The sequence below is a fragment of the Sminthopsis crassicaudata genome, chromosome 2 (assembly GCF_048593235.1).
Source record: "Sminthopsis crassicaudata isolate SCR6 chromosome 2, ASM4859323v1, whole genome shotgun sequence".
In the NCBI taxonomy this organism is placed as follows: domain Eukaryota; kingdom Metazoa; phylum Chordata; class Mammalia; order Dasyuromorphia; family Dasyuridae; genus Sminthopsis; species Sminthopsis crassicaudata.
The window spans coordinates 43119942-43137650 of NC_133618.1; the positions used below are offsets into that span (position 1 = coordinate 43119942).

The 17709-nt window shown below is 43.0% G+C and overlaps 1 protein-coding gene across 2 annotated transcripts; it reads right to left on the reverse strand.

The window, feature by feature from the left end:
* Nucleotides 1-16545, reverse strand: TMEM231 (transmembrane protein 231). Of its 2 annotated transcripts, none has more exons than XM_074286023.1 (7): nucleotides 16296-16545; nucleotides 12641-12810; nucleotides 7133-7261; nucleotides 6625-6768; nucleotides 4689-4770; nucleotides 2415-2512; nucleotides 1-2033 (listed from the first exon to the last, which is right to left on the reverse strand). In XM_074286023.1, exons 1-7 carry the CDS (start codon nucleotides 16432-16434, stop codon nucleotides 1962-1964), a joined length of 834 nt encoding a protein of 277 aa, XP_074142124.1. In that variant the 5' UTR covers nucleotides 16435-16545; the 3' UTR covers nucleotides 1-1961. The 2 variants fall into 2 exon arrangements, with proteins under 2 accessions (XP_074142124.1, XP_074142123.1); XM_074286022.1 differs by having other exon boundaries at nucleotides 1-2026; nucleotides 2407-2512; nucleotides 16296-16543.
* Nucleotides 16546-17709: the final 1164 nt, after the last annotated feature.

Sequence of the window (17709 nt, forward strand, 5' to 3'; positions counted from 1 at the left end):
TATATTTTGAACATTTTAATCATAAAGATACAAAACCAAGGAATATTTACATAGTTCTTTATAAACCATACAAATTTTGCATTAAATCTAATTAACAATTTTAAGCAAAGTTCATAATTCATCACTTAAACAGGTCCCTTCCTCTCTCCCCTCTCCCAATGTCTTGCTACCTTTTTTCTTAGTTGGTTTGAATCCCAGAAGTTATTTTTAGGTTAAATTTAAAGAAAGTCTATTCTGGCATTTTCACATTCCTGGATGTTAAAAGAAGAAAAGAAACAGTTCCCAACATTCATAAAGTTGTTCAGACATTTCTGTGCTTGAATAAATTGAAACAGCTTTGTTTTCCCGGACTCCCATCTTGGCCAGGTCAGACTCCTGAAAAGATCGGCTTCTGAAATGAGAACCCATCAATCTTCCCAATAAAGTGACAAGTGTTGAACAGTTGGTACATCAAAGCAGGAGCTTCAGGTAACAGTGGGGGTAATAATTGAGAGGGGAGGACATCGTCACTTGGTCGGTGGATGTCTCTTCAGTGCCATAAAGTAAATTCCTTTACCCTTTAAAGTGTTTGTCTGTTCTCAGGATGAATGGGCAGCAGGCAATCCAATAAGCCAGGCTCTCTCCTTGTCTGTTTCCATGCCAACATGTTGAAGGGAGGTTCATTTTTTCTCTTGTCCTTGGGCAATGGGGAACCAGAGCTGACAACAATGACTCTTCTGTCTTACCTTCTCATAGAGAAGCAGGATCTATGTTCCAGAGAGCACCTGCCCTTGGTCAAAGCTTCTCCTTCACTGAAGTGCACAGGGTTGTGAATTTACAACGGAAAGGTATCTTAGAGATCATCTGCCTAACCTTTTCCCCACAAACACTTATACAGCTGAGCAAAATGAGGCACACAGATATTAAGTTATTTGCCTAAGATCACACCGGTAGAAGTAATTGAGTCTAGGTGTTTGACTCCCATCTGGGGTTCTTTCCATCCCCTTCTGCTGCTGGTTTTTTCTTCTTCCCTCTTCTGTCCCTATGCCTCTGCTCTCAATACCCATCTGAGATCTCACACCCTCCAAATTCCCACAGCACTCTGCCTGGGCTTCTCCTGGGCACTTACCATATTCTCCCTTGAATCACAGTTATTGGAATACTTGTCTTTTTCCCATTAGATCAAGTTCCTTGAAAGCAAGGCCCTTGTTGAACCTTATCTTTGTACCGGATACTTTGTGCTGAAAAGAAACTTAACTGTTTCATTAAACTGATCTGAGATCAGACCCCGATCACGGGAGGCCAAAGATGGGTGGTGGTCAAATCAATGTTCATGCTGTGAGGTATCAACTGGAAAGAAAAAAAGCAGCCATTACAATACTAGTCTCTACAGCAACATCTTGTGGAAGTATTTTGTCTTCAATTCCAAAATTCAGAGAGAAACAAAATAATGGGCAGAAGATGATGTGAATAAAAGTGAGGTCATTAAAGGCATTTAGTTCCTCGGTGAACCAAGGATAGGTAGGTACCATTCCTGTCCCCAAATCTCTTACATACAGGCATCTATTTCTAGTTAAAAATCTAAATGGCAAATGCATATGAAAAAATGAGTGTCAAGAATTTGCATGTCTATCATAAGATAGTCCTACAGTGATAAAGGATTTTCAATAGGGAAAAATGCATAATATGTGACCTTCAGTCATCAAAAAATGGAACACTTTCCAAGATGTCAAAATGGTCTGTTGTCAGCTCTTCCTCGTATTTGTGACTACTACAAAATGGTGGCAGTCTCTTTTTCCAAAGAGTGATAATGCAGTTTTCTGAAGCTCACAGTGAGATCGATGTGGCTGTCATTTTTAGAGGAGTTGCTTCTTAAGACAAGTGCTCTTTATAACTTTCCTCTTGGGTCATTATAGGGACTGTGGTAACCACTTGATTCTGAAACACAAAGATCTTGATTCTTTCAAATATCCAAACAAAGACTAGCAGAATACTGACATACTGAATCCAGGCAAACTTGATTGTCTCCCAGAAACCTGGATAATAGGTACCAACTGTTAAGGAACCATGCATCAATAACAGAGCCCTAAGGCTTTGTTCCAACAGGAAATAGCCAAAATGTTTCAAATATCCTTATTAAAAGGGGTAAGGCAGGGAAGGTCAAGATATAAACATGGATGATTCTGGCCTGAAAAAGCTGTTGGGGGGGAAAGGAAATTGAGGTGTTTCCCCCCCTTAGGGAAAAGTTGGTAGAAACCAAGTTATTTTAGTGGGACTGTAAAGCATGCAGCTCAACAGGACTCCATCATTTTGAGCATCTGCCTCCACTTAGCATAACTTATTTTTTTCCTTTCACTTATTATCAAAATAGTAAGTCCAGGCCAGTGCTAACCTCTGCTATCTTATTTGGTAATTATCAAAGGATATGAAATGACCTCCATGGGATATCGAATGATAACATTAATTATAAATGGTGCTTCTGCAGCTCTTCCCACCAGCCAAATCGGGTTGGAATCAGTCAAGATTGTAGTTACTGCAATGAAACCAAGAAAAGACATTCTTTAAAATGGAATATCCCCCCACCAAAAGCTCAAATCCGTTCTCATAGAGGATTCACTACATGTCTGTGTATGGTGCTTGCTGTGTCTGGAAGCTATGGTAACAGTAGAAACACCACTGGAAAAAACATCAGCCCTTCAGTAAGGCTCCATATGCTGAGCTAAACAAAAAGGAATGGTCCCACAATCCCATCCTCTCTAACAAAAATCTTGATATCCTGCCATAGTGGAGAAATTTTACATCATTCTATTTGTACTATTAATGTTAGAAGATCCCGAATGAGTATTTATGTTCCTTTTATCCATTTGTGAAATACAAAAAGTAGATTTTATTCCCTTCCTTTATTTTATATAAAATTTCCAGGAACATGTTAACTGTACTTATAAAACCAAACTTTATTTTTTATTCCTACTCTTCAGCTCCAAATTTTCGGCTCCTCAATTTCCTCCCTCTATTAATGGCACTCCTAATCTCTTCTAGTTACTTGTGCTTGCCTGATCTCTCCATCTTTATCTGCTATTTCCTCCCTTTCCCTTGGATCCAAGCAACCCTTAAATCCTGTTCATTCTATCTTTATAAAATATTTCATAGTCAGCCCCTCTTTTCCCTTCCTGTCGATATCACCCTAGTTCAGGATCTCATTACCTGACTTAAGATTACTTCAATAGCCCCCAATCTCTCTCACAATTTCATTCAATACAATTGATTAAGTGCCTACTATATGAAAAGTACTACCATGTTAATCTTCCTCATAAACAATTTAGCATATAGCACATACCCCTACTAAAAATTCTTCCTCATTGCCTAATAGGTCAGATTCTATACCCCGGGATCCAAAGCTCTTTGTGAGCAGGCTGCAGCTAACCCTTCCAGCCTTTATTGGCCTGTATTGTGTACAATTCCCTCCTATATACTATCCCTCTCAAATTAGATTATCCACCTTGCCCTAAGTACAGCCCCTGACTTTCCTTCTGCCTGCCATTCCCTGTGCTTATAGCCAAAATCCTTTCACTTTTTCCTATGGAAATCTTATCCATTCTTCAAGAGAAAACTCACCAATTCCTTCTGCCTTTTGTAATTAACTCCTAAAATGCTCTGTCCATCTTTTGAACTCCTGTCAGTCAGTAAGTCAAGCAACATTTATTAAGCACTTACTATGTGTACAAACTACTGGGAATACAAAGAAAGGCACTCTTATAAGTTGCATATGGCGTTGTGAAGGTAACTTTATGGGACCTTTTGCCTCCAGTCCTTCACAAGCCAACCCTTTCCTGACTTTCTCATTGTTTCATCCTTCACTCCTCTCCATGTACACTATAGTTCAGCTCCACTGGCCTGCTGCTGCTTTTAATATCTTAGCCTTCATCTCCCCATAATGAGCATTTGCACAGGCTACTCCTCCTGCTGCAGTGCTCTTCCTCTTGACCTGGGCCTCCATTTCCCTAGCTTTGTTTAAGGCTCAGCTCAAATCTCCTCTACTTTTCGGATTAAATTTCATTTTCTCTGTTTACACTATATGTGTATATGTGTGTAAGTATGTATGCACAGGCAGATATATGTGTATCCACATAGATATATAACTATGTATATAAATATAACTCTTTATGTGTGTTTATATTTTCATATACACAGTTATTTACATGTTGCCTCGACTACAATGTTAAGTACGTTGAGGGCAGGACGGAATGTTTTTTGCTTGTTTTGCCTTTCTTTGTATCTCTAGAGCTCAGCACAGTAATAAATACAAATTAACTGACAGATTAAAGTCCTGTTGAGCAGGGAACACCTCTTATTCATTTTCAGTCATCATCTATAGGTAATGCAGTGCTTCAAACATAGCAGGTGTCAAATAAGTTCTTGGTAAATGAATAAAAATCCTTAGGAATCAAATAAATACAGGGAATTATTATCATTAACCCAAGCAAGGCTTTAATCTTGGAGCTGTGGTGACAGCTTTGAGTTCAGACTAGGAAGAAGAGAAAGGGAAAGGATAACCAGGACCCATTCGCAGCCTCTGGGCCAGCCCTCTCCAGCTGCCCTGAAGTGGCCACTCCCAGAATCCTCACTGCCTTTTTCTTCTTGAGCTGTAAGGACCCTCTCTGAAGGGTGCCACCCCTTACCAAAACCCTGGAATGAGACTCATGACTCACCATTCCTTTCATAGTATGCAGCAGCAATACTCTTCAAGTTATAGTCACTTGCAAAAATGCTCGTCCCATTGATCACAGACACCTGTGATACAACAGGTGATGTAAATGTGAGCACCAGTCTTCATCCCCAATCTTCTTCCCCTTTCCCTTCTCCCTCTTTAGGCTGTGAATGATCGAGAGTGACCCTGTCAGTGTGAAACAACAATGTCCAGTACAGGGCTTGCCATTTGTGGTGGGCAGAGGACTTTTTTCCTCGTCCTTCTTATTGCACATACTAAAAATAAAATCTATCTAGATAGCAAAACTCCTCAGCTTTGAGGATTTTTTGGTTCTGAAAGAAATATGGAGCCCTTGAACTGAAGGGACTAGGTATCACATGACCAAATGCTCTTTCTGAATCCATGGTCACACACCCTCCTTTGGAAGGTCTCCAGTGATGGAGATTCCCCAACTGCCCTCATGGCCTGTTGGACAGCTGAATTACACTGATCATCAAGAAGTTTTTCCTTATGTTGAAGTGAACTCTTGCTACCATTTAAATCCCTTTCCTTTCAGTCTCTCCTTTGCTGAGACAAGAAAAAAAATGATTAGCTTGCCTCTCATGGGGTCACAGATTTTTAGCTGCATGGGGTCAAATTCCCTCCTTTTGCAGATAGAGAAATTGAAGCCCAGAGAGGTCAACTTGCCCAAGCTAGCTCCATGTGGTAGGGTAGAAGCTCATGGTTTCTGATGGTCTGCCTTACTTCCTGCAATGCCTCTCTAAACAAAATCAATCCCTTTACTTTCCCTAATGAATTTATTTCCCAGGTTCTTGATCATATTTCTGGATCTTCTTTGAATGCTTCCCAATTTCTTCATATCACTTTTAAAATGAAAAGATCAAAACTCACTGATAATTAAACACAGAATTTTTGAGCAAACAAAAATGCCATTTTAAAGATTAAGAATGTGAAGTCCACAGGGCTGGTAGCTGGGCCTGGAACAGCCCTGCAAGGTTTCTCTCTCCCTGTGGGAGGGCTCCCCATCTCACCTGTTTCCAGGCTGAGCTCCCCCACCCCACCCCCCCTATCTATAACATCTCATAGCCAAATACTTTGTAGCCCCCATAAATATACAAAGGGTGGAGGGAAGGAAACTGAGGCAACCAAGAGAGTTTATTGCTTAGAATACCCTTCGGGGTATTTGCTTTGTTGTATTTTCAAACTGGAAAATTCAATTCTATTAAAAGTAAATGAAAAAAAAAAAAAAAAAACAAACACCTGGAGCCCAGATGGCAGCTATCCCTTGTCCAAGGTTACACAATCAGTCGAGGGCAGAACAAGACTAGAATGCTGGTCTTTCGATTCCCAGGCCAGAGCCCTACCCATGGCATTACACTGTCTTCCACAGGCATATAACATCAAAGGGCAAAGGGTCCGCCTGCTTCCCTGTTGTTTCAAGGTACAGGTGTCCTGCTGACATAAGAATCTGTACCAAGTGAGCTTTTTAAAATAGTGATTTTATGCTCTTTACTCCTATTCTGGTTGTGCTCACAACAACCTCATTTCTCCATGTCCAGGGTCACGCTGATAGGCCTGAGGTGCCTAGACAGATTCTTGACTATCACTGGCTGGAATTTCTCTTTAACATTATCACAGAATGCTTCGTTTTAAAAATATCCACTAAGCACTGTCTTCCCTAATTTAATCTGGGTTTCTAAAAGGTAGATCTCATTCTGGTTACCTGTTTATAGCTTTTTAGTAAATGCATAGGTGTCCCACTCCACTACCGCCTTGTCTAGTCATACTGTGTAAAGCAATTGTTGGGGAGAATTCTAGACTGCTTCATGTCACTGAAAGGACAATATTTGCAACATTCATTTTCTCCCTCTTTAAAGCAATTTATAAACAGTAACTACAAAGGCAGTGAAACTCAAAAAGAAAGAGAAACAGCTTACATTATATCTGGTATCTACCCCACGATATTTCAAAGGCTGCTTCTGTTGCAGCTTCAGGTCTCCATTCACATGCAGTTGGGCACCTGGGACAGGGAAGGATGACTGGACAAAGGCCATGCTCTGCATCACAAATCTTGACATCCTCTGAAAGAATGATTTACAAGAGACAACTAAACTGGGGCCAAATCTTCAGGGCCTTGACCAGTGAATGTTCTGAACTCAGGACTCTGAGCTCAGATGATCTATAGAACCAAATGGGACACATTCAAGCTATCAAAGCCCACACTAAGCCAGAAAATAGGCTCAGAACATTTTAGAACCTTCGAACAAGGAGCCAGAGAGGTGTCCCGGTCCCTCAGACCCTATGTCCCACAGACATTCTTTTTCTCTACTCTATAGAGGGTGTGGATAAAGTGGGAAATGCAGCAGAAATGGGGTTCCCTAAGGCCTTCCTTCTCCCCTTCCTTCCTGCCTCCCAAAGCAAAGGCATCACAACAAAGTCACTTACAGTCAGCTGGTAAGAAAACGTCAAAATAAGCTGGACTCCCAGGACATGTTCAGTAGGCTTCAGAGGAAGCTCTAATCTGAAATGTAGCATGTCCATTTTCCCGTCTTGGTTCTTGTCTTCTTCTCTGGCCTGGAAGACATTACAATTCATTTAAGAGAAATCACAAATATATGTACACAAATATGTCCAAATTCTACTTTTGCTCCTCTAGTCACCCCCTCTATCCAGCAGTATCCCATAAGAAAACAGAATAAAATTGTATTTTTCCCTATAACAAAATATTAAAAAAAAAAAATAGATAATGTCTATTGGCCACACCATTCACTGAAATCCACTGATATGCTACCTTCTAGGTACCAAGAACTAGCAAAGGTCAAAAGATCTTTAAAAAGAGATATATACTGATATATAAAAATGATATATAGCTAGATTTCTGAAGTGGTCCCCAGAGAGATGTCAGTGCTACCAAAAAGGGAATGTTTAAAGATGTGTAAGTTATGTTCTAAGGCCTTTGCAGACAGAGATTTGATTTGTATAGAGTACAGCTTACATCACTAGCAGACAAGCATCAAATAAATCGATAATCATGCTATTTCTATGTGCTGTATAAATGTAACTCCTCCTATGAATAACCAAACACTAAGCTGGACTCAAACCTTTACCTGGGATGTTCATTGTCTCTCTAATTTAACACTATTATTATTTAAAAAAAAAAAAAAAAAAGTTTCACACCAGAGAATGGAAAATTGACAAAAGCTTCAGTTCTAATTGGTTCAAATCAAAGTGATTCCTTTACTCTCCTTTATTAAGCATAATCAGGTCAGTCAGTTTCTGAGACTGTTTACTTAGCATTTTTAAAAACAGTTACAATAACCTTCTGGGAAATTCCCACATTACAGAGAATGATGGATGAGAAGCTACAACTCATTTGGCTTTTTCATTGTTAGTATTTCAACCACCATAGGAAATCTAAGTTTCCCAGATTTATCTTTGGGATAGTTTCAGCATCTCAAAACACTTTCTTGTTACTTCCTAGATCCTGCTCCATCCCCTCCTCTGTCTTTCAGAGCTATAAATCTGTGTTTTCCCAAACCAAATGATTTATTCAATATGGAGATGAATAATTACTAGTAAGACCAAAATTAATTATAAGTGAGAAGTAGATTAAGATTAATTTTGGTCTTCTACACTTCTATTTATGTTTTGAAACAGCAATGTCAAAATTCATTTTTAAATTATAAAGAACTAAATGTCTTCCACTCATCTTCATCTTTGTCTGCATTTATATATTCCTCCCTCACTCATCATAGATTCTTTAACTCCAAATCCCTGCTCTTTTCACTTTCCCACACTGCCTCCTACTGACTGAGGTCTAACACCAAACGATGAGACTCAGGAGAGCAATTGGCACCAAATGAGGAAGCTGATGTAGGTACCAAATGTTGGGGTTTGGTTATGTGAAGAATTCATAATGGCCCTTCTCTTTGACAAAGGTTAGTTTATTTACTAGAAGAGGTTGCAGTTGCAGACAAAGTGAAGAGATATAATAGACACAAGGAATGGTAAATATGGAATTGATTTGGGAGAGCATATAGTTAGCAAGGAAAGGAGTTTTAACAACTAACAATGGAAAAGACAACTTCCTTAGTGGAACTCACAATCAAGCAGGAGAAAGGAAATACTACATGAGGTGGAAGTATGTTATTAACTGGCAAGCTAACTGCATAGAGGAGTTGAGCTCCTTAATAAAGTGAGTTAACTATAATATAGCATAAAGCATGGGGGAGGGCTGAGAAGAAAGCCACCAGGAGGCAGAACACTGTCCTGGGCAAAATGCAAAAGGGATTAAGCAAAGAAGGGGGGGCCACTGGCAGATTTATAGGGAAATTTAACCTTAGGGGTTTGACATCATAAATTGGCTTTCTTTTGGATACATAAGGGGAGGTTACCCAATACCTCTACAAGGGGTGGGCCTGTAAGGTTGAGCTGATTCCCAGTAGAGCCTTACCCTGTTGGCCTCAGGCAATAATCTTATCAAGACTTCCGCCTTTCTTTGCTAATCTCCCCTAATAAACCAAGACCTCTTCAACACTAGTCTCCAGTAGATTTCTTTTGTTCATCACTCATTCCTTTTTAGTCTATAAGTTCTACCAGTTCCATATTCCAATAGTTGTGAAAAAAAACCATGATACAAAAATTCTAGGAGAAAATTTAAGTGAAATAATTCAATATCTACAAAACAGAAAATATTTAATAAAATAGGGGATAGACAAATACATATCGCAAAGAAAAATTAAAGAGGCAATAAATAAATTTCCAAAAGAAAAAATTCCAACAGTAGAAACCAAATCTATTCATAAATGAGTCCCATCAAACATTTAAGTCTTTGCTACATATATTGTTCTCCAAAATGAAGAAAGAAACTTCTTTGAAACTTTTATTTGGAAGTATGGTTCTGATGGCTAAACCAGAGAGGGATAAACCAGTGAAGAAAAAGGATACTGATTAATATCATTAATATTGATATGAAAATATTAAAAATATATATATATACATATAAATTTCTGTATAGTAGTATATAAAAATTTATTCATTATGATCAAGCTAGATTAATATTAGGGACACTCAGGGCTAGGTCACAAATGATATAATTAATCACACAAATAACAAAAACAATACAATTATATAATTGATGTATTTTAAAGATGTATTTTGTTATCAAAAATACACCAAAAAAAATTGTATTTGATGAGGTCCTGAATGGTGAGTATGGTGAGCAGAGAGAAACTGAAGTACTGACAAAAATTATTGATACAAAATACATCTTTAAAATACATCAATTATATACGTATTGTTTTTGTTATTTGCAGGAAGGCTTTGATGGATTATAAATTCAGTTCTGTGGTCCCACCTACTTACAGGCATTTTCAATGCCCTTTCTTGGGTCAGTCCATCACAGCACTATGCCTCACAGTGTCTTTCCCCTTACCCCTACCCTATGCCACATGGTGTCTCTCCTAACTCCACTATGCTTCTCAATCCTCCTTCTCCTCCTTACAGCTAACTAACTTTTTTAGGATCTAAATCCTTTTCAAGATTTAACCTGCCAAGAAAGGCCTGGAGGGACTTACATGAACAGCTGTGGAATGAAACGAGCAGGACCAAGAGATCATTATACACTTCAACAACAATACTATATGATGATCAACTCTGATGGACGAGGCTCTCTCCAACAATGAGATGAACCAAATCAGTTCCAACAGAGCAGTAATGAACTGAACCAGCTACACCCAGTGAAAGAACTCTGGGAGATGACTATGAACCACTACATAGAATTCCCAATCCCTCTATTTTTTTCTGCCTGCATTTTTTATTTCCTTCACAGGCTAATTGTACACTATTTAAAGTCCGATTCTTTTTGTACAGCAAAACAACTGTTTGGACATGTATACATATATTGTATTTAACTTATACTTTAACATATTTAACATGTATTGGTCAACCTGCCATCTGGGTGGGGGGAAGGAGGGGAAAATTTGGAACAAAAGGATTGGCAATTGTCAATGTTGTAAAATTATCCATGCAAATATCCGGTAAGTAAAAACTATTAAAAAAAAAAAAAAAAAAAAAGATCTAGCCTGCCAGCTAAGGGCATGCCTCAACCTCATGGGGTATTTTCTTTCTCCAGATCAAGTTCTACAGGGACCTTGCCCTTTCCATAAAACCTTTTTCTATGGTCTCCCAACTCTATTTTATATTTAGCATTCCTGGTGTCTACTGTAACTTTTATCTGTAACCTTTTCTCCTAAATAAATCTACCTTTTGCCAAAGAGAATAGTCAATGTGAATTCCTCACAGGGTTGAAGCCTAATATTTGGCTTCTCCTAAAGCACATATTCTGGTGCCTACATCAGCCACATCAGTATTTATCTCAAACAAAGGGCTAGTATTTTTACCTGTACTGTAGAAAGACTAGAATATTCCCAAATAATATTAGTATTAAATTAGCAAGGATTCTCTCAGTCTCCATTATGATTGGACAATGTACTAGAAATGTACACTATAGCAATATGACAGAATAAATAAATTATGTGACTAAACATTAGCCAAAAAAGGGGGGGGAGGGTTTGAGGGAAAAAAAATTATTCTTTTTTGCAGATAACTGGTTGGTTACTAGGAAACCTTAGAGAATCAACAAAGAAGCTAATGGAGACTGTTGAGATCTAGAGGACCAGGATTGAAATCCATGTGAACTTAATGTTCTTGGATCCAGGTTTCCACATCTGCAAGAGAGGGATAAAAGCACCATCTCATAGAGTTGGTGTGAGAACCAAATGTGTGACCATATGTAAAACACTCCACCAAACCTTAAAGTACTATATTAGTGTCAACTGTTTTACTACCCATGATTTTGATAGAGGCAAGGACCAGAGGTACAGAATGAAACATACATTTTCAGAAATGGTCAATGTGTTGATGTGTTTGGCTTGACCATACAATAGGTATATCCTTACCAGGGAATTTCCTAAACCATTGAAACGATAGCCTCTATCCCAAAGCTAAATCAAAGTGCAACAAGATGCTCTCCAAAGTCAAATTTAATAGAATATAAAGCAGAATTTATATACAGGAACAAAAAGTCAAGAATTTTAAGAGACATAATAAAACAAGTTATGAATATCTGGAGCATTACACTATCTTAAAGATGATCATAAAGCAATAATTCTCAAAACCACCTGATACCGGTTATCTAGGAAGCTTTTCTTGATTGCCTCAATTCCTAGTACCCTTTCCCAAATATTTCGTATTTAATGGTATTTATTCTTTTCATACTAATTCTACATATACTTATGTAGGTATTTGTGTTCCCAGCAATTCAATGGTTGCTCTTCATGCCTCAAAGATACTCTAAACTCAGTTCCATCTCACAAAATCTCTCTTTCTTCAACACTCAACACAAACACCATTTTCTACATTTCTCAACTACACACATTCCCTACCTCTCAAACTATGTTTTTTCTCCCACCTGTCTCATACTCATACTCAGGACTTGCCCATGTCAAGTCCTTATATTTATATATGTCTTTATTGTAGCCCCCGCTAAAATATAAGCTCCATGAGAGTTGGGATTATTTCATGTACGATTCCCTGTGCCTAGCACAGTTTCTGGCATACAGTGAATGCCTGAGTTGATTAAATGACTGTCACCTAAATACATTAAGTGAATGAAGTCAACACTAAAAGGTGAAAGAATTCAGGTCAAGTCCAATGGACTTTTGTGGGGAAAAGAGAGCTGAAATATCCTTCCTTTGTGTCAAGAAATGGTAAACTATAAGAGTGGGAAAATCACATTTTTTGGCAATTATGAAATTAGATGGTTTGCTTAACTGATTTTCTTTTCATGGGAAGATATTATTATGAGAAGTTATTTACTGGGAAATGATCAATATGTCAAAACAAAATGTCAATAACAAATTCTGCTTTAGGAAGAGTATAGAAGCCACCTACCATCATCATTGACACCCGAACATTATCTCCATGCAGGTGATTAAAAGTGGGAAATGTGCTCCAGGTTAGGTATTCTCCAGACAAGGAGCTCAAGAACGCCACAAGCAGCACCTCATGTTGGAAGTGGACAGTTGGTTGCTCTTCATAGGTACTGCGCTTCAACCAAAAACCTAGACAGAGTACAGAAGTCAGAACCAAGTCTCAGAGAAGGAAGTTCCGAGCCCAAGGCCTGCTTTAACACCAAGAAGCAAATAGAGGCGACCAAGGAAGCCATCGTGCCAAAGAAAGAGGCACAAGACACGGGGAGATGTGAAGGGACACCACTGAGAATAGGAACTGAGAGAAGAAATGGGCAGTGAGGGAAGGCCAAGAGTAAGGGAGGTGGTCCTTGCTTGGGGACCCAGAATTGGAAGATGAGAAGGGCAGTTTCCAAATCCATTGGGAATTCAGAATTAGCACAAGCATCTCAAGGATGGAGAGATAAAGAAAAGAATGCAAGGGGTCCTGCATGGAGGGAGTACCTGGTACCTAGTGGGCTTTTAACAAATGTTTATTGCTTGTCCATAAAGGAGTCTCAGTCTGGAATGTAATATGTCTGTCTGATTGTATTAATATGCTTTTTCTTTCTCACTTTCTAATTGTAAATGTGCTCTTGGTACACACACTACACATATATACATATACACACACATACAAATAAAACTATAACCATGCTCTCTATACATATAAGTGTACATACTGTATGTAACACATTATGTTGTATATGACACAAAACATATTATTATATTATAATATATTAAATTACAATATAATTATGTTATATAGTATATTACAACAAAATACCCATAATTGTAAATATTCTTTATATATGTGTAGAAAACATATTTATAATATATTGAAGGATGCACATGAATGTATACACACATGTGACATAGGTGCTTATGCATGCATGTGAGTGCAACCCATACATATAACATGTGTGAAAATTAGTCCAAAGTAAAGATATATCCATATATTTGCACGTTTGTTCATAACTCTGAGGACATGGGCTGTCTTTTATCCCTTTTTATATTCCTAGAATTTAGCAGTGCCTGGCACATAGTAGGGACTTAATAATGCTTGACTTTAACGTTTATTGACTGATATACATCCTCTGTGTGTGTGTGTGTGTGTGTGTGTGTATAAAATTCTGGAAAATGGGAAGTTGGGTAAGGACAGAAATCAGATTCTTGGGTAAATGGTACAGACTGCATAAAAGAAGTTCTTATGCATAAAAGAAGTCTCTTGCATGTGTGTTTTTAATTTTGGAGGACTAGATATTTCTGTCAAATGGGTTTGGTGTATAAAGCTGGTAGCCCAGTCAGTAAACATTTTTTTACAAAGCACCTACTATGTGCCTGCCACTGCTCTCTGTGATGGAGAATACAAAGATAAAACATGGAATCCTTCTCCTCAAGGAGTTCAGAATGTAAATAAACCCTGTGCTTCCTTTAGGAGTGTCCCATCTCTGAAGTTAGAATAAATGTGTCATTTTGCAAGGAGATCGGGCCGGAGGGGAGCCAAAAGGCTGTGGGTGGTCCCGTTAGGAGGACAAGGTCTGGGGATGCATGCTAAGGTTCCGGGCACTGAGGTATCCCCCAATTATGGGGTAGAGAGCGGTGTGGGTGGGGTTTGGAGCGCCAGAATGGGAGGGTGGGTGTCTGGGCGACCCGGTCGGGAGGGACCACCACATGGGAGGCATTTGAGAGACCTGGGCTTGGAGAGCACCAAATGGGGGGGCGTCTGGGAGGCCTGGGTCTGGGGGCGCCACATGGGGGCGTCTGGGAGTCCTGGGTCTGGGGGTACCACATGGGAGGCATTTGAGAGACCTGGGCTTGGAGAGCACCAAATGGGGGGGCGTCTGGGAGGCCTGGGTCTGGGGGCGCCACATGGGGGGCGTCTGGGAGTCCTGGGTCTGGGGAGTGCCACATGGGGGGCGTCTGGGAGTCCTGGGTCTGGGGGCACCACATGGGGGGCGTCTGGGAGTCCTGGTCTGGGGGTACCACACGGGGGCGTCTGGGAGTCCTGGGTCTGGGGGCACCACATGGGGGGCGTCTGGGAGGCCTGGGTCTGGGGGCGCCACATGGGGGCGAATGGGAGTCCTGGGTCTGGGGGCACCACATGGGGGGCGTCTGGGAGGCCTGGGTCTGGGGGCACCACATGGGGGGCGTCTGGGAGTCCTGGGTCTGGGGGCACCACATGGGGGGCGTCTGGGAGGCCTGGGTCTGGGGGCGCCACATGGGGGGCGTCTGGGAGTCCTGGGTCTGGGGGCACCACATGGGGGGCGTCTGGGAGGCCTGGGTCTGGGGGCACCACATGGGGGGCGTCTGGGAGTCCTGGGTCTGGGGGCACCACATGGGGGGCGTCTGGGAGTCCTGGGTCTGGGGGGGCGCCACATGGGGGGCGTCTGGGAGTCCTGGGTCTGGGGGTACCACATGGGGGCGTCTGGGAGTCCTGGGTCTGGGGGCACCACATGGGGGGCGTCTGGGAGGCCTGGGTCTGGGGGCGCCACATGGGGGGTGTCTGGGAGGCCTGGGTCTGGGGGCGCCACATGGGGGCGTCTGGGAGGCCTGGGTCTGGGGGCACCACATGGGGGGCGTCTGGGAGGCCTGGGTCTGGGGGCGCCACATGGGGGGCGTCTGGGAGTCCTGGGTCTGGGGGTACCACACGGGGGCGTCTGGGAGTCCTGGGTCTGGGGGCGCCACATGGGGGCGTCTGGGAGTCCTGGGTCTGGGGGTACCACATGGGGGCGTCTGGGAGTCCTGGGTCTGGGGGCACCACATGGGGGGCGTCTGGGAGGCCTGGGTCTGGGGGCACCACATGGGGGGCGTCTGGGAGGCCTGGGTCTGGGGGCACCACATGGGGGGCGTCTGGGAGGCCTGGGTCTGGGGGCACCACATGGGGGGCGTCTGGGAGTCCTGGGTCTGGGGGTACCACACGGGGGCGTCTGGGAGTCCTGGTCTGGGGGGCGCCACATGGGGGGCGTCTGGGAGTCCTGGGTCTGGGGGTACCACATGGGGGCGTCTGGGAGTCCTGGGTCTGGGGGTACCACATGGGGGCGTCTGGGAGGCCTGGGTCTGGGGGTGCCACATGGGGGGCGTCTGGGAGTCCTGGGTCTAGGGGTACCACACGGGGGCGTCTGGGAGTCCTGGGTCTGGGGGCGCCACATGGGGGCGTCTGGGAGTCCTGGGTCTGGGGGTACCACATGGGGGCGTCTGGGAGTCCTGGGTCTGGGGGCACCACATGGGGGGCGTCTGGGAGGCCTGGGTCTGGGGGCACCACATGGGGGGCGTCTGGGAGGCCTGGGTCTGGGGGCGCCACATGGGGGCGTCTGGGAGGCCTGGTCTGGGGGGCGCCACATGGGGGGGCGTCTGGGAGGCCTGGGTCTGGGGGCGCCACATGGGGGCGTCTGGGAGTCCTGGGTCTGGGGGCGCCACATGGGGGCGTCTGGGAGTCCTGGGTCTGGGGGCGCCACATGGGGGCGTCTGGGAGTCCTGGGTCTGGGGGCGCCACATGGGGGCGTCTGGCCGGACAGGCTCAGGAGAGGGCGGCGGGGGTACTCCACGGGCCGGGGACGGGGCCGCCTCCCGGGAGGGCTCGGCAGGGCGGGGCTCACCGTGACTCCGGAAGGCCACGAGCAGCGGCGGGATGTAGGTGAGGGCGGTGACCAGCACCAGGAACAAGGCGGCCTTGGAGCAGAGCCCCGCGCGGTAGCTGCGCTCCGTCGGGTGCGAGAACAGCTGGTAGAGGGCCATGGCCGCGGCCGCCGCGCTCCCGGATGCGCCTCTGCTTGAGGCCTGCGCTGCCGCACGAGTCACCGCAGCCTACGGAGTTTGGCTTCTCTCGGTTGCCATAGCCTTGGTCTCCACGGAAACCGCGCCACCTCGGCAACGAACCAATAGCAAGGCCGCGTGTGTTTCAGCCAATCATATGGCGCGTGAGGGGGCGGGGACGGGGCGGGACCAATAGCTGTTAGTGACTAATGTTTTTTCCTAAAATATCTTGTTGTTCTTTGCCGAGGACCCGTTTTTGAAACTGAGTGTAAATGGAACCGTCTTTTATTTACTTTTTTCCGGATAAACAGCGCGGGGGTTATGTTTTTGTCGGCCCCCCACCCCCCACCCTGTAAGGCAACATCTAGAGCTTTATAAGAGGAAATGAAATTCACGAATGTTCCAACTCTTATCAAATCAACAGTTGACTTTATAAAGTATTTTAGAAACGAATTCTAGCAAATACTTCCATTTACTTACTTCCGGTTTACTATAAAGCACCGAGTATGCCATTGTCTGTGAGGAGTCAATAAGCATGAGGTGCCTACTATGTGCCGGACACGGTTCTAACGGGAGATACACAAGACTCCCTCAGAGTCTAATGGGAAAACAGCATGAAAAAGCAGTTTCAGCAAAACGTTCTCAGCAGCGCTATTTGTCATAGCACCGAGTGAGGTACAGGTTTTACACCGAGGTTCAGAAGCGGAATTACCCGTTTGGAAAACAACGCCTCCAGGTTGTTTTCAGCGACTTGGCACAACAATGACTCATATTCTTAAGAACTTTTTTCCTGACAAATTTGCTCCAGAAAGATGACAGTTTTGTGTTTGCAAATCCTGAATTATCTCCATCTCCAAAGAATAAAACTTGTCTGCGGACCCAAGAGAAGACAGGAAACTTTCAAAAATGATTAGTGCATAAATTGCATAGAAAGGGCCACCAGGGCATTCAGTAAATAACTGGAAAAGACAGTAGCATGTGACAAGAGCAAGTGTGATGACTCAGATGCCGAACTGTTACTAAAGAAATCTGAGAAGATCCAAGAAAAAGACATTTCTCCTGACACCAAACCTAAATGTACTTATTTCCACACATTGCTCTTGGTTCTGAGCTCTGGGACCGCCAAACTAGTATAATGTCAGGGCCTGACAGCTCACATTCCCTCCCCCACCCTCAGTCTTAACATAGGCATATATTAACATATTACATTATATATATTCCATTACGTTACACATTACATTATATATGCATAACACA

Bases quoted from the DNA above. Each gene is read 5' to 3' on its own strand.
- TMEM231 (XM_074286022.1), bottom strand. From the start codon at position 16,434: ATGGCCCTCTACCAGCTGTTCTCGCACCCGACGGAGCGCAGCTACCGC. The intron at 12,811-16,295 runs GTGAGCCCCGCC...TACTCTGTCTAG, and splicing joins CGTGGCCTTCCGGAGTCACG to GTTTTTGGTTGAAGCGCAGT. The intron at 2,027-2,406 runs ATATCCTTTGAT...AACAGTTGGTAC, and splicing joins TATCCCATGGAGGTCATTTC to CTATTATCCAGGTTTCTGGG.